This window comes from Protopterus annectens, chromosome 1.part2 (assembly GCF_019279795.1).
Source record: "Protopterus annectens isolate FY-2018-M chromosome 1.part2, PAN1.0, whole genome shotgun sequence".
Classification (NCBI taxonomy): Eukaryota; Metazoa; Chordata; order Ceratodontiformes; family Protopteridae; genus Protopterus; species Protopterus annectens.
The window spans coordinates 957,196,698-957,220,387 of NC_056727.1; the positions used below are offsets into that span (position 1 = coordinate 957,196,698).

Below are 23,690 nucleotides of genomic sequence, written 5' to 3' on the forward strand. Positions count from 1 at the left end.
TGCAATTTACAGGCCATAATTTAATTTATTTCAGGTAGTCCAGATCCTGGTAGATTGTATACCATTATACTTAATTAGGGAGAGGTGTCATTCTGTGGAAATAAGTAGACTTAGTTTCAGTGAAAGCTATGTGGTTGTTTGCAGGTAAGAAGTTGCAGGATGTGGAGCCAATGTGTTTTATTATTTTGAATGGATTTGTCATTTCAAAGTATGGTTTTCTTTGAAGGCAGGATTAAATGAGCCATATAATGCTCAACTGACAATAATGGGATAGAAACATTATACGTGATGTATAATGTTTGCAGCTACACTTGTTTCAATGGTGTCTGTGATGCATAACTATTTTTGGGCCTGTGTCCCAATTTTATTTTTCGCTTTGTCCAGAATTCTTACTCTAAGGTTGAGAGGTATGGTTCCATGCTAAATCAGAAGGTTGTATTTACCTTGGAAGACTTTTCAGCATAATTATGAGAAACCGAGCATTTTTAATATCTCCACTTATTTCCAATATAAACTGCCATGTAACCTTGCAAATAAATTTCTTATTAAGCTACTTTAATTCTTTTGGAATTGACAGGTTTGCTTCATTGGTTCGGACGTAAGCATAGTGTGCTGTGACTGATTTCTTGCAGCAGTCTGTGGTTTACTTATCACAATAACTTTTCTGTGTTTCTGGGTGTGTGATCAATTTAACAGTTTTAAAGATGTTTTCCAAAATTAAATAAATACATAATAAATAAAAAAGTAATCCTTTCTTCACTTTGAGCTATTGACAAAGTAGGGGAATTTGTTTTTATCAAAAGCGATGGTCAGCATTACAGCTTAGTAAACGGTCAGTCTGTGAATAACTTCTGCACAAATTAAAATGTCTGAATGTCAAATGACTTTAGATTGGAGGGAAGCTATATGTTTACTCCAGTATGTAGCATGATCTTAGAGAGTTTATAGACTTCTTATTGATTTAATTTTTGCTGAGCAGTTATTTGTTGATTTATCGAGGGTCCCTTTGGTGGTGGAAAATTGCATGGATGAATCCATCTCCGTTATGTTTTTTTTTCAGATATTTTGACTTCCAGACAATTTCAATCAGTGAGACTGTGTCATGTGATTACTGAGGTTGCCTGTTTTACAAGTAGGGGCTCCTTTTCTGTGTGTGTGTGTGTGTGTGTGTGTGTGTATAAGAGAGAGAGATTTAATATGTATACTGAATATATTTTTGCAAATGGAATTCTTAGTTAAATAGGCCCCTCTTCTTAGACAAGTAGACTTGAGTAACCAATATTAGATCTTAGCCATCCAGCTGGGAAAGGTTAGTATGTGGATTTTCCTCCCGGTTTGATGAAGGCTATGCTACTTAAGGAGTACATTCATGGCTATCCACCCAGTTGTAGTGTTGTTGAACTACATTGTTTAATAACGAGAGGAGCTTTTTACAGAAGTTGAAAGTTTTTGTGTGAAGAACCTGTCCATACAAAGTGGCTTGTTTATGTTGCAGTGAAGGCTGAGGTCTTTGTAGTGAGCGTTTTAAATATAACCAGTATTTCTGAGGTGGAGAAAGTCTCTTAAGGCAGGATCTTTCTTAGCCTGGAAAGCAAGCCAGTGATGAAATTTATAGGGGCCAGTGAGAGACAGAGGAAAGCAAGAAGCTTTGTAGTCTGTTTGGATAACTAAGTGAACTCAGTCCTTTGACCTTTTTTTGTCAGAAATGGTTGTAGTCTTTCTTTTGGCATGGTGTTTTGCTGAGGCATGTGCCAAAAGGGGTGTTGCGCTCAATAATTGCTCTTGTAAAGGAAGAATACAGGGATGTTATGACCTTGTCCCTGGATGAGATACCCTTACTAATGAGGTGGGCCATGTAAAAAGCTTTCCATACAACGGAGACAATGTGGTGGTCAAAAGTCAGGTTTCTATCAACCTGGGTGCCCAAGCACCTCACGACTGATTGTGTGCTTACAACATTGTTATTAATGTGATAATTTGTGGGGACATCACTCTCCTCAAAGGGGATGATTGTGCATTTTTTGGCATTTAGCTTGAGGCCATGTTTCTGGCACCAGTCATTTGTTTGGGTGAGAACCTCTTGTAGCTTATTCAGAATTGTTTTATTAAGTCAGTAATGTGAATTCTTTACTTTATTGCAAATTTGTTGGCTTATTTTTGTGGATTACAGTATTGTAGAACTGCTAATGTTGACATTGTATGTAGATGGACTGCTGGAGTGGTTTTCCCAGTGAGAAATGCTAGTGCTGTAGTGAATATCTGTTTATTTGTAAAAAAAAAAAAAAAAAAAAAAATCTATATATTAATTAAGATGGTAGAGTTAACTGTTAGATTAGAGAATTAAAATCAGAATTAGAATTTTAAGGCAAATATTAGGCATTTATTAATTGTTCAAATGCACCTACAGTACAGCCAGGAGGTCGACTTTGGTCTCCCATGGCAGCGAAAGAGTTAACTATATGATATATTCTATGTGTGGCCCCAAGACAATTTTTGTTCACTCAATGCGGCCCCGGCAAGCCAAAAGGTTGGACACACCTATAGGTCATACACAAGGCTGGCCCCAGCGGGTGACGATCACATTAGCTACTGTTCGTTTCAGGCACCACTCATGAGGATCAGATCAGAATGGACTTGCTGAATCTGTCTGCCACAGCGTTGGTTTTCCCCGGTATGTGTGTTGCAATAAGAAAGCAGTCTGAAGAGACTGCCCATTCTCAGACCCTCACGGTCACTCTGCACAATTGATAGGAATGGGTTTCATCCTTGTTTCTGGATGTAACAGACTACTGACATGTTGTCTGTGTGGACTGAAATAGTCCTTACAGGGAAAATGTCCTGAAAGGCTTGCAATGTTAGGAGGACTGCTCTCATCTCTAGGACAGTGATATGCAGGTTGGTCTCTGAGGGGGACCACATGCCTTGGACCATCTTTCCCATGAAATGCCCCCACCCTAGTTGGTCACTGTGGTGATTTAGGGAGGAAGGGAGAATGGTCTGCCCAGAAACAGGTCATCTGACTGGATCCACCAGTGAACAAAACGCTTGCAAACTGGAGTAAGTTTTATGGGAAATGATAGAGGTTGGTAAAGAATTCACCACTGTACTGCCAGTGTCCATTGAAGGATTCACATGAATCTTGCTAGCAGAACTAGAAGAATGACAGCTGACTTTCACTCAAGAGCTTGTAAGCACTAGTTTTGCTGGAGGGGATGGACAAGACAGTATTGTCAGCACATGATTTCTCAATGATGTGATGCGATGAAGAGGTGGCAATGTCACTCGAGACACGGTATTCAGTTGAGTTCCTGTAAATTCCAGAGTCTGTGCAGGAGTTGGATTCAATTTGGCATGGTTTATTGAAATGCCGAAGGAGCTAGAGATCTGAAGCAAGTAATCCCTGGCTTGTAGAGGTTGTTGCCTGGTTGGTACGCTGAGGAGCCAATCGTTGAGATAGGGAAACACCTGGAATTATTTGGGTCTCACGTGAGCTACCACGACTACCATTCATTTGTTGAACACCCTGGGGGCTGTGATAAGTCCAAAAGGCAGTGCTCTGAATTGGTAGTGACAGGCTCCTAGCAAAAAGAGCAGATGTCTCCTGAAGCGCCTATTCTGATGTGACAGTACGCATCCTGGAGATCTACAGAGCACATCCAATCATACTTGTGCAGTAGAGGTAGAACGAACTGAACCATAACCATTTGGAACTTTGACCTCTTTACATACTGATTCAAACTGCTTAGATCCAGAATTGGTCTCCAGTCCCTTGTTTTACTTGGCACTAAAAAGATGTGGGAGTAAGTTCTGAATCCTATTTGTTCAGGTGGGACCTCCTGGATGACTTTTTTGTAGAAGCTTTTTAATTTCTTGAACTGTTATTCCCTCTGACTGGGTGGAATGTCAGTAGTTTCTTATTTAAAACAGGAGGTAGAAGAGAAAAGGGTACATAGTAACTTCTGGATATTAAGGGCAGTGCAGTGGTGCAGCTGTTAACATTGTTGCCTCACATTAAGAGGTTCTCCGGTTCGATTCTTGGCTGGGGTACCTTATGTGCGGAATCTGTGTGTCCTCCCTGAGTTTGTGTGGGTTTCCCCATGGGTGCTCCAGTTTCCTCCCACGTTATGAAAACATGCATCTGGAGCATTTCTCCCTGGGCCTCCACTAAAAATTGTCTTGTTCCAAGTCGGACTTTCCCAGTAAATGTTAAATAAATAAATAAATTATTCTTAGCACACATGCATTTTTCGTGATGTTTGTCCAGGTGTTCAGGTGCAAGGAAAAATTATCCTGACTACCTCCAGAGATTGACAGTCAGGCAAACACTTCAGGAGCAGTGATAGGTCCCATCAGAAAACGAGTCTTTGAAGCCCTGGTTTTGTGGCCGCCCTCTGCAGTGATGCCTGTCAATGAAACCTCCTCCTCTGCCTCTGGAGTGAGTATCTCACGAGTCCTGAAAAGGTCTCTAGAGAATGAACACTGAGGAGTAGAAAATTTGATTCCAATGGCAGACAGGGTCTTTCCCTCCTACACGATGCAGGTGAGTGCATCCCTTCACTGATAACCCAAACAAGGAGCCATCAAAGGGGGCATTAGCAAAAGACATCTTGAACTAGTAGCCTCATCCAGGCATGTCTCCTAATGGCTATGCCTGAACCGGCAGATCATGAGGCACCCTCCTCTGGATGGGAGCTCAGTCTCATTGATGAACTGGCAATGGATGACAAGAGTGGCCAGTTGAGGACAAACCTTCTTGAGATTCTCCACAGACATGGATTCAGAAAGAGTTTGAAAGCTCCTTGATCAAATCTCTCTAAAGGAAAGTACAATGTGTCAGATGATTTAACAACCTCAGTGGGAATGTGGCTGAGACATATATGCACTTTCCAGATCTGTTCATCGCTCTGGACTCCCTGTTTGGTGGATGGACAGAGGAGATTTGTTCTGCTAGCTCCTTGTTAGTGGCCACCACAACTAAGGCATCAATTAGGATTTCCTTGCTCCACTTAGGTCTATCTAAAGGGGGAACTATGAACTTATCCAAGAACTTGGGGATGAGCTCGACAGTTTCCAGTTTCATCCATACCTGTCGGGAGACCAGGTCAATAAGTTCATCCACTGGGGGGGAGGGTCACCCAAGACATAGATGAGCCAGCTCTGAAAGCTTCCAGGAACATAGATCCCTCAGGAAAAGGAGTTTTGGAGGACCAGACGACATCAGGTGGTGATCAGGGGGATCCCTTCCCGCTCAATGAAAATTGACGTCGTCCATGAGACTCGATAGGTGAGTCTAAGTGTCTCCTCTTGCACGTTCTCTTCTGAGGTACCTTTTTGGTAGGGTGCTCAGGAAAGGTGTAGGAAAAAAGGAGCAATCTGTCTGAGGAACATGTATGGAGGCTTCCCTGAGCTGTAGAAATGATGGGTTCACAGCTTGGACCCAATGAGGGGCAAGGGGTAGGATCCGAGATTTGAGAGGATGGTTCTCTATGTGAAAAGAAAACACTTTCTACTACTTGAAAGGCTATAGGGCCCAGGGAAACCCCCCACCTCCTCAAAGCCAAAGTAGCAGAGGATGGAAGGTCAGGGCCAATCCAGGAACAGAGCTCCCCAGAGAGAATTAGACCCGAGCTGTCCAGAGCCAAGGCACCGAAGGGAAGGGATAGATCCAACAAAGTAGGAGCTAAACCCAGACCCTCAGACTCAGCACCGACTTCTTAGATCAAAGATATGTTCTGATCTGAAGGTACTGGGGCACGGCTGGTCAGGGATACCATCTGAGTTGAAGAGGGGAGCATCCAGAGAGCAGACGCTGAATCTCTTGGGGATTTTGGATCTTGGGACTCAGAAATCTCAGGATGGATCAGAGGAGGAGACAGTACTAGCTGGGCAGGTGGACTCATGGATTCGGAATGGGACGGAGTTGGCAGGATTCCCATATCTGGATCTAAGCCCTGAGAAATCTCTGCATCATCCTGTCCATATCTGCCTTTGTCAAGCTCCTAGAAAATCTGGATGATGGTACAGCTGCTGACCTGGAATTCTTCTGTGGGGTTTGAAATATTTGAGAAGGCAGAGTTGGAGAAATAGGCTTTAAACCAAACTCTGGTAACCGTCTCCCATCTGTCAGATCCATGGGTCTGGGATCAAAGTAGAAGGTGGAAGGTAAGGGAGAGAACACCTGTCAGAACCAAAGAGGTCTGTGGATCCGAGTAAGGAGTAGGAGTCTTCGGAGCTTTAGAGGGGGGTTTGAGCCCCAGTAGAAGAGGAGCCTGGAAGTAAGCCTTTAAATATTAATTTGTTGTGCCAGTCAGTGAGGGCCCTGGGTTTAAAAGTGGCACGGATATCATATGAAGATTTTTAGATGTTCAGGCCCCACACAGTAAACGCAGTTCCAGTGGGCATCAGAATTGGGGATCTTATGCCCACAAAAAGTGCAATTCTTAAAACTGTTTGGTTTCTCAGTCATTTTTCCTGGAAGAGAAACAGTAAAGTCCAAGTACAAGAAACAACACACACTACTAAGCCACAAAACAGCACACACTACTAAGCCAAACACTTAACTAGCTATCAACCAAAAAGGCTACAAACAAGAAGACAAAAAAATAAGTTATGTACTTACCATAACGTTCCATGTGAGTTGTACATCTCGCCTTTTTGTTCTTACAAACGGGTTCGGAGCCGATCCCTCGGCTCCGAGTCGGCCACTTTCCAAGCTGAAACTCTCAGAGAAGCTCGAGACCTAGTGGATATCCCATGATTCCCTGCTGTAACTCCCCAGATCTAGCAAGCTGCAACGCAGGAAACCAAGGAAAGGTACCAACCCCCTGAATCGTTAATTCCAGCATAAAACAGGAATAGAGGAAGGAGGCAACCTGCCCAAGGATAGGCTGATCTAAAAAATGACCAACTGACCAAACTGACCTCCCTGCTAAGGCAACCATCACTCTCCACGGAGGGGGATGGAGGGAGGGATTGTAAGAACAAAAAGGTGAGATGTACAACTCACATGGAATGTTATGGTAAGTACATAACTTCTTTATGTGAAGTTGTACTATCTCGCCGTTTTGTTCCTACAAATGGGTAGCGTCCCAAGCACCCTAATCCGTGGCTCACGGGAGAACATTCCTGAGCACAGTGGAACCAAAGGAGGCCCCATCTCTGGAAGCCCTGTCCACTTTATAGTGAGTGATGAACGTGTGAGGCTTAGACCATGTGGCAGCTGCACAGATAACATCTAAAGGCAAACAGGCAGCATACGCCAAGGATGTAGACACCACCCGGGTAGAATGGGCTTTAACGTCAGAGGACAATGACTGATTGGTAGACGCGTAAACAAATTTGATACAGTTAGCCAGCCATCTGGATAAAGTGTTTTTTGAAACTGCATGTCCCTTCCTGTTATCAGCAAACGAAACAAACAGCTGCTCAGTCTGTCTGAAATCCTTAGTACGGTCAAGGTAGAACCTTAGCTGCCGGTGCACGTCAAGCTTATGCAACATATATTCTAGTTTGTTGGTGTGATGTCTGAAGAAGGTAGGAAGTTTGATGGATTGATTTATGTTGCTCTCTGAGCACACTTTGGGAAGGAAAGTGGGGTTAGTCCTAAGAGAAACTCTGTCTGGGTGAAAAATTAAATATGGCTATCTGGAGGACAATGCCTGCAATTCAGAAACTCTACGTGTGGAAGCAATGGCTACCAAGAAAACAGTCTTCCACGAAAGGAATTTCAGATGGCACGAAGAGGCTGGTTCGAACGGGGAAAGCATCAATTGTGATAATATGAGATTTAAATTCCAGGGAGAAATAGGGTGTCTAACCGGTGGTCTGAGGTGATGGGTTCCTTTTAGAAATGCTTTACAAAGCCTATGCGCCATAATGTTAGATCCATCACATCCTACATGAAAGTTTGAGATAACAGCCAATTGTACTCTTATGGTGGCAGCTGCTGAGCCCTTATTGAACAATGAGGATAAAAACTCCAGAATGATATGAAGTGGTGCCACAAATGGATCAATGTTGTAGCGAGCAACCCAATGTACGAATCGTTTCCACTTACTATTGTACAATTTCCTGGTAGACAGTTTGTGAGAAGAAACTATGATATGCTGGATGGCAGGGGACAAATCAGTAGACCTGGCTAAAGTGGGAATTGGAGCAGCCAAGCTGTCAGATTTAGGGAGAGAAGGGAAGGATGAAGAACTCCCGACGAATGGGTCAGCAGGTCCGGCACTGGGTCCAGGATCCACGGTTCTTTCAGTTGATATTTCTGCAGAAAGGGGAACCAAATTTGTCAAGGCAAAGATGGGGCTATCAATATAACTGTCCTTCCTAGACTTTTGGCTTTCTGAATAAATCTGGGAATTAAGGGGATTGGTGGAAAGGCATAAAGGAGACCCGGGGGCCAATCGTGCACGTGTGCGTCCCTTGGTTTGTTCCCCGGTGGGGGATAAAGGGCAAAGTAGCTGCTGCATTTGGCATTCATTGGGGATGCAAACAGGTCGCAGCAAGGCTGGCCCCATCGGAGGAAGATCTGTTCTGCCACACTCTGTTTTAGAGACCACTCGTGAGGCAGCAGCATAGCTTTGCTTAAACTATCTGCTATCACGTTGGAAGATCCCGGGATGTGCGTTGCTGTCAGAAAGCGTCCGGTGGATACAGCCCACTGCCATATTCTCAGGGCCTCGAGGCATAGGGGATAGGACTTGGTTCCCCCTTGTTTGTTGATATACCAGACTACCGACATGTTGTCCGTCTGGATGGCAATCGTACCTAGAGGTAGAGAGTTGTGAAAGTGCTGCAACGCTAGGAACACTGCACTCATCTCCAGGACGTTGATATGCAAATGAGTCTCCATAACCGACCAAGTACCTTGGATAGTGTTTCCCTGAAAAAGCCCCCCCCCCCCATCCTATCAGGGAAGTATCCGTGGTCACTGTGGCTGCAGGATGGGGAAGAACAAAGGGACGACCGATTGTCACATGGTCGCTGATTAACCACCAAGTGAGATCTTTCTTGCAAAGAGTTGTCAATCGAATCTCGTATGATAAAGGTAGACTCTGGTACGGCCATTGAGCGGAAAAGTAGCCATTGTAATATCCGCATGTGCATTCGGCCTAAGGGAACTGCTATCAAGGCCGCTGCCATTGTGCCCAAATGTTGTAGTATCTGTGACGCCGGTGCTTTGTCGAGAACTAGAAGGCTGGATAACTGATCCCTTAATGAGACAATTCTGGATTGAGGCAACTTGATTTTTTCATTGATGGTCTATTTCTGCCCCTAAGAAGGTAATATGCTGCGAGGGCAATAATGCAGATTTCTCGAAATTTAGAGTGATACCTAAACGAGAACAAAGATGTATTAAGTAATCTCTTGTCCGCAGAAGTTGATACTTGGTGGTGGCGGTAAGGAGCCAGTCGTCCAGATACAGAAACACTCGGAATCCTAGTCGTCTCAGATGAGCCGTAACCACCGCCATGCATTTGGTGAACACCCTGGGGGCTGTGGTGAGACCAAAGGGCAGGGCTCTGAATTGGTAATGACTGGCTCCCAGCCGAAAAATATTTAAATAAGAAAAGTTTTCACTGGCCCGAGCTTCACTCTTGAGAGCTTGCGATCGTTGCAGCGGCAAACTAGATCTGGGGCGTTACAGCAGGGAATCATGGGATATCCACTAGGTCTCGAGCTTCTGAGAGTTTCAGCTTGGAAAGCGGCCGACTCGGAGCCGAGGGATCGGCTCCGAACCCGTTTGTAAGAATAAAACGGCGAGATACTACAACTTCACATGCTTTGTTTTTTTTTTGTAGATACACAACTAAAGTTATAAATGTAAGAAAGGTGCCAAGAAGGTATGAAGGAGAAATGAGGACAGGTAATTAAGAGACACCCTAATGCCAGCAAAATACTATAAACAAACAGAGGGGGGAGGACAGAATACCCACTCCAATATTTAAGTCTAAGATATTTAAATTTTAAGAGAAATAGACAAAAAAGATACACCTTCAAGCTTGAGATTCGATTGCGTCTTGTCCCATTGGCGGCAAATGAGATCTGAGGAGTTGGGGGTGGGTTAGAACATTAAATGGAAGAGGAAGGATCTTAAGATTAAGTTATGTATATGTGGCTGAGTCGTATCCAAGGATCGGATTCTAGACCCATTTTATGAGGAAGAATGACAAGGACAACATCAGATCCATATTTAATCGTATCCATGTTTATTTTATCCACTTTACATCTTTGAAAAATTCTTCTTTACATATTTTCCCCATAACCTTTTTACTCTTTTACATTTCAAAATCATGTTCTGTACTTTCTTCTTCTTGAAAATGTAAACATTCTATCACTTTTCATTTTATGTGGCACATTTCCCTCTACTGGCAATTTATCTATATCCAATCTCCACAAAATGTTATTCTACTTTCTGATTACACCACTTGCTTATGTTACTGCTTTAATTTTTTTTCATCCATTAGATTTTCCAATGGTTTACATAGTAATGTTTTATCATTACATTCTTATGCCATACTTTTCTTTCTTTTTTTACCATACCCCTAAAATTATCAAACTTCTACTACTAATCTCTCATATTTTTCATTTATTTACTTTAACACTTTATTCAAATTTAAAGCAGCAGCACATACCACTGCACAAGCTGTAACAATAAACCTCCTTCCTCTTTATTTTCATACAAAACTTTTTTTTTACTGGGTTTTATCTAGAACCCCATATGAAAAAAAAAACTGCAATAATTCCTTTTCAAATACTGTTGGCAACACAGATACTTGCTAAGTACGCTATTTTTCCCATCGGTACTGAATTTATCAAATAAGCCTTTTTTCTGAATGGCAATTTACATGTTCTCCAGAAAATACAGGTTTTATTTCTGCTATTGTTTTTCCCCGCTAAATTCTACTTGCATCTTTATTCCTGAATTTATTACCCAACACAGAAATTTCAATTATAAAATATATACTCCATATCTTTACTACATCACCTGAACGTTTATCTTTATTTAAAGCTATCCCCCCATCACCTCTAGACACTATGTACAAATTATGCCCTTTTGTCCAAATTGTTTTTTGCAATTATTATGTCATCTACATATGTTAACAGAACTACAATTCTTAATTGTTCAAGGGGTTATACCCTATCTCCATTTTGTAATTTATTTCTCATACCATCACATTCATAACTAATGCAAAGCATATACAACTCATTGGGCATTCCTTACACCACTCTTTAAATGTTCCTCTCACTCTTTATATGTACCTCTTGGCGTAACCAGACATTAATAATTATTTTTACTTTATTACTATATGCTGACATACAATTTCCTAGCTTTCTGACTTATCTTATATTGTTTCATTCTTACCCATAACATTTCGTGTCAAATTTTATCAAATGTTTACTTAAGGTCCATCATGATTTTCACTTTTCTATTCATAATATCATCCACAATTTCTCTATCAATAAGTATTGACTATCCCCTCCCCCTTTATAGCACATATACCATCTTCCATAATATTTTTCATTTTAGTTTAAAATATTTTTGTATTGTACACTATCTGTAGATCAACATGTGTGCATGTACTTTTAAGAAGCTATTCAAGGCCTTGCACAAGTGTATAAATACTGAGCACGTGCGAGCATGACTGCCATTTTGTAGTAAGCTGTTGAGATGCAAGCATGTATGTATGTAAGGTCTGTCCAATTAACCAGTTTGTTTATATTTTACTATGCTGCTATCCATCCTCATGTGTTTCTATGTATTAAAGCATCTAAATGAAATACCCCGCCTGCTTGTCATCTATGTTAGAGAGGGAAGAGCGACATGGTGTTAGAAGCGGCATGTCTAAAAGGGCATGATGTTAAAGGAAGCATGGCCACAATGACTCGTTGCCAGAAAGAGCTCCAGTTTCTTCAATTTAAGTCAGGGAGGCACCCGGTTAGTATAGGAGAAATATGCAGGAGTGAATCATCCCTACTGCACGCATAACTTGCTAAACACATCAGAAACGAATTTCAGATGTTAAAACTTACTCAAATAATTTACTCGCAAAATATGAAACAAAACAAAGAACACACTAAACGATATTCGATTAAACTGATATGCCCGATATTAATAAAAATATTCAAATTACTATGGAAAATGTTTGAATTAAAGTCCGAACTGCATAAAATGAATAAGGGAAAAAAAACTGATATTTCACTAAGCACATATTTTTCATATTAAAGATATCTGAGTTATCAGAAGTGTATGAAGTGTTCTCATGTTTTTGCAATATTACAGTAAAGTTATTTTGCAGAATACTGCCATTTCATAGGATATTTTGCTAAGTACAGTATTTCGAAGAGTTCATTGTGCATTTGAATGTTATTACAAGCTCAAAGAACAATTTGTTCGTACATAATTACAGGGGCCATATTTTCAGTGTGTTTGTGCATACTTTGTGGGCATACCCAATGGACTTCTAAAACCCATTGCATTTGTTTTTGACAATAATATTGCAGAGAACTGGACAGTGTTTGAGCAACAGTACATTTTCATACCGGCTGCATTTTCTGATAAAGATGACCATACAAAGGCATTTATTCTACTTAATTTAGCTGGGTCAGAAGCTACTGAAAGGGAGCGTTCATTTGTGTATGCACCTACTATCTTTGCAGGAGAGGTGGAAAACCATCATACTGTTGTACTGGCTGAGTCAAGGGAGGACCCCAAGTGTTTAAAATGTAAATTTAGAGAAATGTGTAACCCCCAGACAAATGTTACAATGGAAAGGTACTTATTTTACACAAGGGATCAAACGCCTGGTGAAACTTTTGCAGCATATATAATGGACTTGAGGAACAATGCTAAAACATGCAGATTTGGTGAATTAAGGGATAAGTTGATAAGAAACAGACTTGTGTGTATTAAAGATGATGCGGTTTGAAATATTTTGCTTCATGACAGTGATTTAACTTTGAAAAAGGCCACCGAGATTTGTCAGATATACAAGCTCACAGAAAAGCACATAAAAATGCTTACAAATGAGAGATGCATGGTTCCAGTAACCTCTAGAGCTCATGTTGATAGTATGTTGCATGTGGTTAAAAGAAACAGGCCCAACACATGGCAGCAACAGTAGCCTCTGCAGCACTCACTGGTAAACCCCACAGCTTTCCAGCAAATTCAAGTTCACACAGTCTCAATAAAGCATAAGAGTGAGTTAGCAAACTCAAAGCATGGGTCCCAACCCAGTTTCATCGTCAACGGTCGTAACTGTGGTGAGAATCCTGAATCTAAAAGGGAAAAATGTTTAGCTGTTGGTAAACAATGTCACAAATGCAATAAGTGGAATCCTTTCAAAAGGTTTTGTAAATCAAAAGGCCCACACTCTCATTAAAAGGGAACATTTTAAGAAAGGATTTGATCAAGTAGAAAGCTGCAATCCTACTCTATGTTGATGGTGTCTCAGTACTTCATGAAGTTAATAATGCAGTAGATTTAAGGGCAAAGAATGAAGTATTTTGTAATGTTCAGACAGATGGCAAACCCAGAGAGCTGAGTTGACACAGGTTCTAAGTGCAATGTTATCTCAGCTGCAACGATTGCTAGTGTGTGCCATGGTGAAAGGCTTGATTTGGCAAAGTGTGCAAAGTTTGTTGCTTATGGTGATGAAGAAATTCAGACCGAAGGCTGAGTAGTGCTTTTATGTTACTCTGCTGGGAGATGTTACGACTCGTTATTTTATGTGGTCAAGAGCCATGTCCACTCATTATTAGGGCTGAGAGACAGTTTGAAAATGGGACTGCTTTCACTTAATAAAGAAGTCCATCATATTAGCTTAAAAGACCACTAGTCTAATTTAGGGAAGCTTTCAGTTGTGTACTGCATGAAGTAAGACCCAGAGGTCAGTCCTGTTATCAGGTCAGCTCGAAAAGTTCCAATAGCTATGCAGGATATAGTCAAAGCAGAGCTAGATACAATGGTTTAACAAGATGTGATTTGTCCACTAGACTCGTCAACGCCTACTGAATAGGTATCTTCCATGGTGGTAGCTCATACGAAAAGCTCAGATGACATCAGAATATGTATTGATCCACAAGATTTGAGCTAAGCACTAAAAATAACTTATCATCCTAGGTGCAAAGTCAAAGAAATTGCAGCTTTGATGCCAAATGCCACTGTTTTTTTCTGTCCGAGATGCAGAGAGTTCATTTTTGCAAATTCAGTTCGACAAGAAATCATCATTGCTCACTACTTTCAGTACTCCGTTTGGCAGGTAAAAACTTTTGAGAATGCCATTTGGAATAAATTCTGCAAGTGAAGTTTTTCAATGTGCAATGGCACAACTTTTTTCTGGGTATATTTGTGCTATCATAGTAGACATACTAGTAGGAGGTAATGGTGAAGCTGAGCATGACAGAAAGCTCAAAAGTTCTGGAAAGAGCATGTCAAGCGAATCTTAAGCTCAATCCACAGAAATGCAAATTTAGGCTACAAGAGGTTACTTATGTTGGTCATTTATTTACTAGCTCAGGCTTCCAACCAGACCCTTCTAAGCAAACAGCCATTCTTGAGATGCCAGCTCCAGACAATGTTCAAGCCCTGAAATGTTTTTTTTGGCACAGACTTGAGCCAACTTTCAGCACCACTCAGACAGCTGACATGCAAAGATATATCCTGGTCTTGGTTAGAGCAACACCAAACTGCATATGATGTCCTGAAGCGCAGCACTGCTTGTCCACCAACTCTGACATTATGACATTCACAAGCCAGTCATGTGAAGCTTCGAAATTTGGTCTTGGCACAGTCATTCTAAAAGAGGGTCAACCTGTTGCCTATGCATCGAGAACTCTTACCTAAACTGAAATACTATATGCTCAGATACAGAAAGAGCTCTTGGCAATTGTGTTTACATGTTCAAAGTTACATGATTATGTTTATGTTAGACCTGTCCAGATTGAAACAGACCACCAACCTCTAGTCACTATCTTGAGAAAGCCTATGCATTCAGCTCTAGCCACACTGCACTGCATGATGTTGACAATGCAAAAGTATAATTTCACTCTTGCCTATAAGAAAGGCGAACCACTTTATCTTGCTGATATATTATCCAGATCCCCCAAAAACACCACTGAGCAGCATGAGAATGAGTACCTTGACTTTGAAGTCATGGAAGTGAGAAATGTTTCTTCCCCAAGTCTTGATGAGCTGAGAGATCATACAGCTACAGATCCAGTTTTACAAAGCCTCTACTGCTTCATCAGTCAAGGATGCCCATCAAAGCAATCTAGTTTACCTCAAGAAGTGCAACCTTATTTTCCATACAAAGATGAGATTTTGTCTGACAAAGGTATCATTATAAAAGGTCCAAAAGTAATAGTTCCAAAGTCCTCGGAACAAGAATACATTAATATCTTGCATCGTGGTTACCCAGGAACAGACTCTACGAAAAGAAGGGTGGGGACTAGTATTTTGGCCTTCTATGTGACAAGACATTGACCAAGTACTTTTATCTTGTTCTGTGTGTAATAGCACTAAGACACATCAACAGAAAGAACCACTTCAGCTAAACCAGATTCCTGAACTACTTTGGTCGACAGTAGCTACAGACATTTGAGTGAAATGGTCAACATTACTTGGTACTAGTAGAGTCTTACTCCAATTGGTTTTAGATCGACCTACTTCCTAACCTAGCATCCAGTACTGTGATTACTAATTTTGTAGTCCAATGTATTCTGCACTAAGTAATCTCTGACAACTGCACGCAGTTTACAAGCCAACAGTTCAAAACATTTGCTGAAGAATGGGACTCTACTCACGTCTGGAGCCATGAGTATCTGCAGTCAAATGGTTTGGCAGAACATGCAGTTCAAAGTGCAAAACAGTTACTAGAGAAGTCAAAATGAGATGATAGTGATGTTTTCTTGAATCTCAGAAACATTCCTTGTGATGAACATCTTGGTTAACTTGCTCAGAGAATTCTGTCGAAACAAACTAGAACCACATTACCAATCAGTAGTCAATTGTTGGTTCCATATGTCAGGAACAACAGGTCAGTGAAAACCAATCTTTTGAAGAAGCGCTTAACCCAGAAGTCCTACTATGATAAGACCAGCAAACCACTCAATCCATTAGGAGGAGGAGACGTGGTAAGGATGCAAATGTCCAAAGGTTATGATCGGATGGGAGTCGTGAAGAATATTTGCCAAGAGCTGAGATTGTACATTGTGGAATCACAAGAGGCACAGTTTAGGAGGAATCGGAAACTTTTGATGCCAATGTCAGAGCTTATACCACAGCACACAGCCTATGAGAAAGACTATCTCAGAGTGAGTTGTTCGGTATTCCATTTTAAGAGAATATCCCCATTCCTATGACGGATCCAGAAGTTCCTGATATGAGTTGTTCACCAAAGACTGTCCCTGTTGCTAAATTCAGTTCAGATTGTTATGTTACCAGATCCAGTCTTATCTCCAGACCATGCAATAGATGCATGGCAACTTGGGCATGAACATTGTGTTTGCTTCTAATGTCTATAACAATGCATGTCTAACTCCAATGTTGATTTTACTAAGTGCAATCTTCTCAAGAGGGAGGATGTAGATCAATGTGCATGTATGTACCTTTAAGAAGTTGTCCAAGGGCTTGCAAAAGTGTAAAAATACTGAGCACGTGCGAGCCTGACTGCCATTTTGTAGTAAGCTGTTGAGATGTAAGCATGTATGTATGCAAGGTCGGCCTGTTAACCAGTTTGTTTACATTTTAGGATGCTATCTATCTTGATGTGTTTCTATGTATTAAAGCATCTAAATGAAATACCCCGCCTGCTTGTCATCTATGTCAGAGAGGGACGAGCGACACTATCTTCCATCATATTTTCCATTTTTAATTTTTTTTTGTATAATTTTCATAAAGATCTTGCAAGCATTACTATTCAATACTATTAGTCTCCAGCTTGTCTTCTATCGTCCTTCTTTCATATGAATTTAAGTATTCGACTACACAATTCCTTACATATAAAACCTTAATTTAACCATTCAAAATCTTTAAAAAATACTCCAATGTACTGTTATATGCTCTTTTATATTTTGCTTTCTCTACTTTCCTCACATATTGCCACTGTAAAAAAAAAAAAAAAAAAAAAAAAAAACTTTATATTTTTCCTTAAATAATAAAAAATGTTCTCAAAGTAATATGATCTTTCCATAACAGTATTAACTAATCTCTTTACTTCTTCATTCACTGTTTTCTCACTTATCCTTTTTCTTTCTTTGCCTATTTTTTTATGTATGCCTTGTTTTCCTTTATTTCTTGCCATATTGCAAGATGATCGGACAATCCTATTTCAACTTCACTCCCTTCTCCTGCAACTAAACCTTCTGATACTATAATCTGTTTCAGTTCTATACATAACCCTTTTGTAAGTCCGTGAATTTTTGTCTCAAAGTTTTAACTTACCACATTTTATAACTTCTAACATTCTTATAGTTTCCTTTTTTATGCTTGTGTCTTAAATCAGTCTCTTTTTATTATAATATTCATATTTATCACTACATAGCCCAACACCTGATGGAATAACCTTTCCCTTTCTTTACAATTTGTATATGCAGATATTTCCATATATTTGTTCTTTCCATTTGAAATCTACAATGTTAATCTTCACATTTTTTCTAGTTACATCTAATATTTTTACTGTATTTCTAGAGAACATAGCTATTTCAGAACATCTCTCATTTCCCAATCTTTCCTTTCTTAAAAATCTTGTATCTTCTAATTTAATTACATTTACATCACATGTATTACACCACTCCAAAATCTTCATTCTTCTTACTGTATTCTTAATACAATTCACATGTACAGAAAGCACTCACTTTTTCATTTTCACTTTTCCTTAAATTCATGTAACCTTGTGTCGGTGAGTCAAACACGTTAACCATTATGCCATCCTCCAGTCATTAGCTGTATGTAAATCTTTTTCATCCATTTTGTTTCTCTTTTTTCTTGTGCACATTCCTCATCACATCATAACCTTAAATATGTCCTCTATTTTTTTTTCTCATCTAATTTTTCTACTACTAAAATTTCTTCTTTGTTCATTTTCTTTTTTTCCACTCATTTTTACAATCCATCCATAAATGTCCAACTTTGTTACACTTATAATATTTCAATTCAAATTTGTTTGCATCATGTCCCATTTCCCCACAAACATAACATTTTCTTTTGTCACTTATCAAATATCTTTTTCCACACAAAAAAATGTTTTGGGCTGTCCCCAGTGTCTTGTGACACATTTATTATGCTTGGTTTATGTATATTTTTAACACATTATAATCCCAGCCACCAGTCCATAAATCTCTTTTGTCAAACTTTTGCAATGTTTAAAGTTTTCAAATGTCCTTTCAAAATCTCTTTCTACTTTTGTTTGAAACTGTACATGACTTTTCTCTTTTGTTTCCCTGTTAAATGCTTTTATCACAAAGATTCCTCGAGTTACATTCTTCTTTTTTTTTTCATATTCTCCAAGAAAATTTTCCATTGGAAAAACAATCTCGAATACTCACAATGTCTCTGTTAATAAAAATAAATGCTCTTACATGCGCTTTTATACACAAAGAAGCTATTAAATTGTCCCACACATCATACCTGTCCATTTCTTTTGTCTTTTTACTTTGAATCCTTACCACGTACTTCCATTTTTCATTTTCTTCTGCCTTATTTTTTGCTACTCCACTTTTGCCTTCTTTTACTTTCTTTGCATACATTTTCTTTTCCATCTCACCACTATTTTTTTCTGGACCGTCTCTGCATCCTCCTTTTGTATTTTCTCCATAATGTCCCCACAGGAAAACATCTCCGTTATTTTCTGGCTCACTCTGCACAGTCATTTCTTTAATTAAATCATCCTGCAACCTTCCTGACTGGAGGGTTGTAATTGCACATCATTTGAGGACCCATTTCCATCAAACAGATTTCTTCGGAACATCTCCTCAGAATCCTGCACACATTCTTCAGTCTCAATATTTGTTTTCTTCTCCATTTCTCTCACGACTCTGTCATCTCCTTCTCTTACCATTTGCCTCCCTGCTTCTCCGGTCCACCTCTGTGCCTGAAATGGAAAGAGGAAGTGCCCCTGAAAATGGGTCCCATTCACAACAATGACAAGTAGGGAAAGTTCTTCAGTGCCGTAGACAAATCTCCCCCAGTCAGTATGACGAACACCTCATGTGTCTTCTGAAAAGAGGTCATTAATGTAGTGGGATTAATCTGGTCAACAAAGTGTAAATAAAATGGACTAAAGCAAAGAAGTTACAATTAAGCAAATGCTATGCAAGATGGATCGGGGTGGTTACTAACCCACAGGAATTAAGACATTACAGAATAATAGTGAATTTAAACTAACCTAAGAAATACTAAACATGAGCAAGTATACACCAACAATAAGGCACAACAGTTTTTTTTTTAATTCTGAAATAATTCCTGATAAAAGTGACACAAACAGCCTTTGCATGCTTTGACCCCCTTCTAGAATGCTGTATACCCGTTATGCTTTATTTAATATGCTTTAATGTTAATTCAAACATACTGATAGGAAAGCAACAAAAACAGCTAAACTTAACGACAATGCAGATTCTAAAACTGACATTTTTTACAATACCACCTCCTTTAAAATGTTTAATATATACATACAAGGCACTATAGCAAAAACATGTTTTGTGTAAATCACTAATCATAAGCTACCTTTTACAATCTGAACAGCACACCTACTTTTCCATTAACTTAAAAGTCAATGCAGGGATGAAAATGAGGGAAAAGATACTATTACACCTTTTTAGTTACTTACCAAGCATCTGCTTCTGTTCCTGGGGAGGGGCAGCAGCCAACATGGAAGCAGTCAAGGGTTCTTGTCCTTGTACGTGAACTGCTGCTTGTTGGGGCTGTTAACAGCAGAGACATTAAAATGAATTTGTAACAAATTCATCAGAAGAGTATATATTTTAAAACTCATGCATTTCAACCATGCATTAATTATAAGTAAACAAGAAACCTGTTTATTTACATTTCCCTCTGAGTAAATGAAAGTGAAAGCTTCCAGATTGCTCTATGTGGCTCTTGTGATGTAATACCAGGGAAAGAAGATTGCACTTTCAGAGCCTTTTCAACTGAAGTTATGTGCTGTCTGGAAATCTATAACAGCACTTACAAAACACATCTTCAATTAAGGCCTTAAACATCTGTTTGAGTGATACTAAGTGAAAGTGCAGAAAAATTTAAAAGCTGCCTAAGAATAGTTTTGAAGGAGAAAAACAGCTCTGGTTGGGAAAAAAACCAGCAGCTGTTCAACAAAATGCAGTTCAAGTTTCAGCTTTAGAACAGCAGGTGGCTTCTAGTAATTTAGAGGAAAAGTCAATCAAATACAATCAGAGATATTTAAAATAAGTGATACTGGGAGTCTGTATAAAGTCAAGTAACAAAAGGCAGGAAACAATAAAATACGCTTTAAGTAGCTAGTCAGAGGAGTACATAAAAACTGCAGGAATCAGAGGTTTAAATGATGAAAAAACTGAACGTGAGGTTTCTTAAGAACAGCAGTTTCAAAAGATACAGTCACAAGTCAGAGCACACAGAGAAAACCCTGAGATTTTCTGCTATGCCACAGAAACTGGAAAGAATAAGATTGCATTCATGCTATGAAAATACAAATAAGCAACTGAATGTCATTTCACAGCAGGATTTGTTAACTGAAAGGGCACATGGTGTGTATGCTCCAAATCTGGCCATGAGAAAGCAGTCAAGATCTATATTAGTAAAAATACAATCACAATGGCATAAAGAGCTGCTCCTGAAAAAAACTGTGGTAGAAGAACAAAGTATTAAAAAAATGGGGACATCAGAATGTTTGTGGAAAATGATTATTCACTTTACGACAGAACAGAAATAAAAAGTTATGCACTTATAATTCCAGACCCTTGTTTTCTTCTGACCATCTCAACCTGTGGGTGACTGAATTCAATCAGATCCAAGGTCGGCACTTCAGAATCATCAGCTATGAAAGCTCCACCCCCGCCCATGATGCTCTGTATACTTAAATTTCCTCATATCTGACCTGCACTAACAGAGCCCCCCCCCCCCCAACAGAAACCAAACTATAGAGTAAAGGGTCTCCACAACAGAGTCAGATTAACCTGCAAGGTCTACCAAAGGTCACAAATCACCAATTTGGAAGGGTGACAGAGGAAGGAAGGAAAGGATGAGATAGACAGAAGCAAACACAAATTTAGCATTATGGCAAATACATCATCATCATCTTCTTTAGGCTGTTCCCGTTAGGGGTTGCCACAGTAGATCACCTGTTTCCATTTCTTCCTGTCCACTGCATCTTGCTCTGTCACACCAACCACCTGCATGTCCTCTCTCACCACATCCATAAACCTCATCTTAGGCCTTCCTCTTTTCCTGTTACCTGGTAGCTTCATCCTTAGCATCTTTTTCCCAATATACTCAGCATCCCTCCTCAGCACATGTCCAAACCAATGTAATCGTGCCTCTCTGGCTTTGTCTCCAAACCTTCCAACCTGGGCTGACCCTCTAATATACTTATTCCTAATCCTGTCCACCCTCATCACAGCCAGTGCAAATCTCAACATCTTTAATTCTTCCACATCCAGCTCAAACTCCTGCCTTTTTGTCAATGCCACTGTCTCCAACCCATATAACATAGCTGGTCTCACTACCCTCTTGTAGACCTTCCCTTTCATTCTTACAGGTACTCGTCTGTCACAAATCACTCCTGATACTCTTTCTCCACCCACTCCATCCTGCCTGTACTCTCTCCTTCACCTCTCTTCCACACTCACCGTTACTCTGAACTACTGACCCCAAGTATTTAAACTCATCCACCTTTGCCACCTCTACTCCTTGCATCCTCACCATTCCTCTATCCACCCTCTCATTCACATACATATATTTTCTGTCTTAGTCCTGCTGACCTTCATTCCTCTTCTCTCTAGAGCACATCTCCATCTCTCCAGGGTCTCCTCCACCTGTTTCCTACTCTCACTACAGATCACAATGTCATCTGCAAACATCATAGTCCATGGGGACTCCTGTCTGATCTCGTCTGTCAACCTGTCCATCACCATTGCAAATAAGAAAGGGCTCAGAGCTGATCCTTGATGTAACCCCACCTCCACCTTAAATGCATCCGTCTCACCGCTGTCACACTATCCTCGTACATATCCAGTACCACTCTTACATACTTTTCTGACACTCCTGACTTCCTCATACTATACCACAACTCCTCTCTAGGCACCCTGTCATATGCTTTCTCTAAGTCTACAAAAACACAATGCAACTCCTTCTGACATTCTCTGTACTTCTCCATCAACACTCTCAGAGCAAAGATCGTATCTGTAGTGCTTTTTCCCGGCATGACACCATACTGCTGATCACTAATCATCACGTCCCTTCTTAACCTTGCTTCCACTACTCTTTCCCATAACTTCATGCTGTGACTGATCAATTTAATCCCTCTGTAGTTACTACAGCTCTGCACATCACCCTTATTCTTAAAAATCGGTACCAAAACACTTTCTCCATTCCTCAGGCATCCTCTCACTTTCCAAGATTTCATTAAACAATCTGGTTAAAAACTCCACTGCCATTTCACCTAAACACCTCCATGCTTCCACAGGTATGTCATCTGGGCCAACAGCCTTTCCATTCTTCATTCTCTTCATAGCTATCCTTACTTCCTTCTTGCTAATCCATTGTACTTCATGATTTACTATCCCTACATCATCCAACCTTCTCTCCCTCTCATTCTCTTCATTCATCAACCCCTCAAAGTACTCTTTCCATCTCCTCAACATACTCTCCTCACTTGTGAGTATGTTTCCCTCATTATCCTTTATCACCTTTACCTGCTGCACATCTTTCCTAGCTCGGTCCCTCTGTCTAGCCAATCGGTACAGGTCCTTTTCTCCCTCCTTAGTGCCCAACCTTTCATACAACTCTTCATATACCTTATCCTTAGCCTTCGCCACCTCTCTCTTTGCCATGCACCTCATCTCCTTATACTCCTGTCTACTTTCTTCATCTCTCTGACAATCCCACTTCTTTGCCAACCTCTTTCTCTGTATACTGTCCTGTACTTCCTCATTCCACCACCATGTCTCCTTGTCGTCCTCCCTCTGTCCAGATGTGATATCAAGCACCTTTCTAGCCATCTCCCTTACTAGCTCTGCTGTAGTTACCCAGCTATTTGGTAACTCTTCACTGCCACCCAGTGCCTGCCTTAACTTATCCCTGAACTGCACCTCACAATTACCCTTTTTCAATTTCCACCATTTGATCCTTGGTGCTGCCCTCACACTCCTCCTCTTGATCACCGTCATGCTAAAAACCACCATCCTATGCTGCCTAACTACACTTTCTCCGGTCACCACTTTACAGTCTCCAATCTCCTTCAGACTGGCCCTCCTATATAAGATATAATCCACCTGTGTGCATCTTCCTCTATGGTAAATACATAACTTTCTTAATTTATGTTGTCTTTTCTGAACGCCTCAACCTGTGGGACAAAGTCCCCAGCCAGACAACTGGGTGGCATCAGGCGAGAATATTCTGCAAAATGGCAGAACCAAAAGTTGTCCAAGATCTGGACTGAATGTCTCACTTCTAATGGGAGACAAAGGTGTGTTAG

The 23,690-nt window shown here is 40.3% G+C and overlaps 1 protein-coding gene across 2 annotated transcripts in view; it reads right to left on the reverse strand.

The window, feature by feature from the left end:
- LOC122792187 (polyadenylate-binding protein 4-like) overlaps positions 1–23,690 on the reverse strand; it is a 1,135,653-nt gene that overhangs the window by 159,978 nt on the left and 951,985 nt on the right. Inside the window, exon 12 of one of the 2 annotated variants that reach the window (XM_044059911.1) lies at positions 19,830–19,923. The exons of the other annotated variant lie outside the window; for it this stretch is intronic. Within the exon in view, the coding sequence (XP_043915846.1) occupies positions 19,830–19,923 (94 nt within the window). The remainder of the gene's footprint in view (positions 1–19,829; positions 19,924–23,690) is intronic. 2 annotated transcript variants of the gene reach the window in all.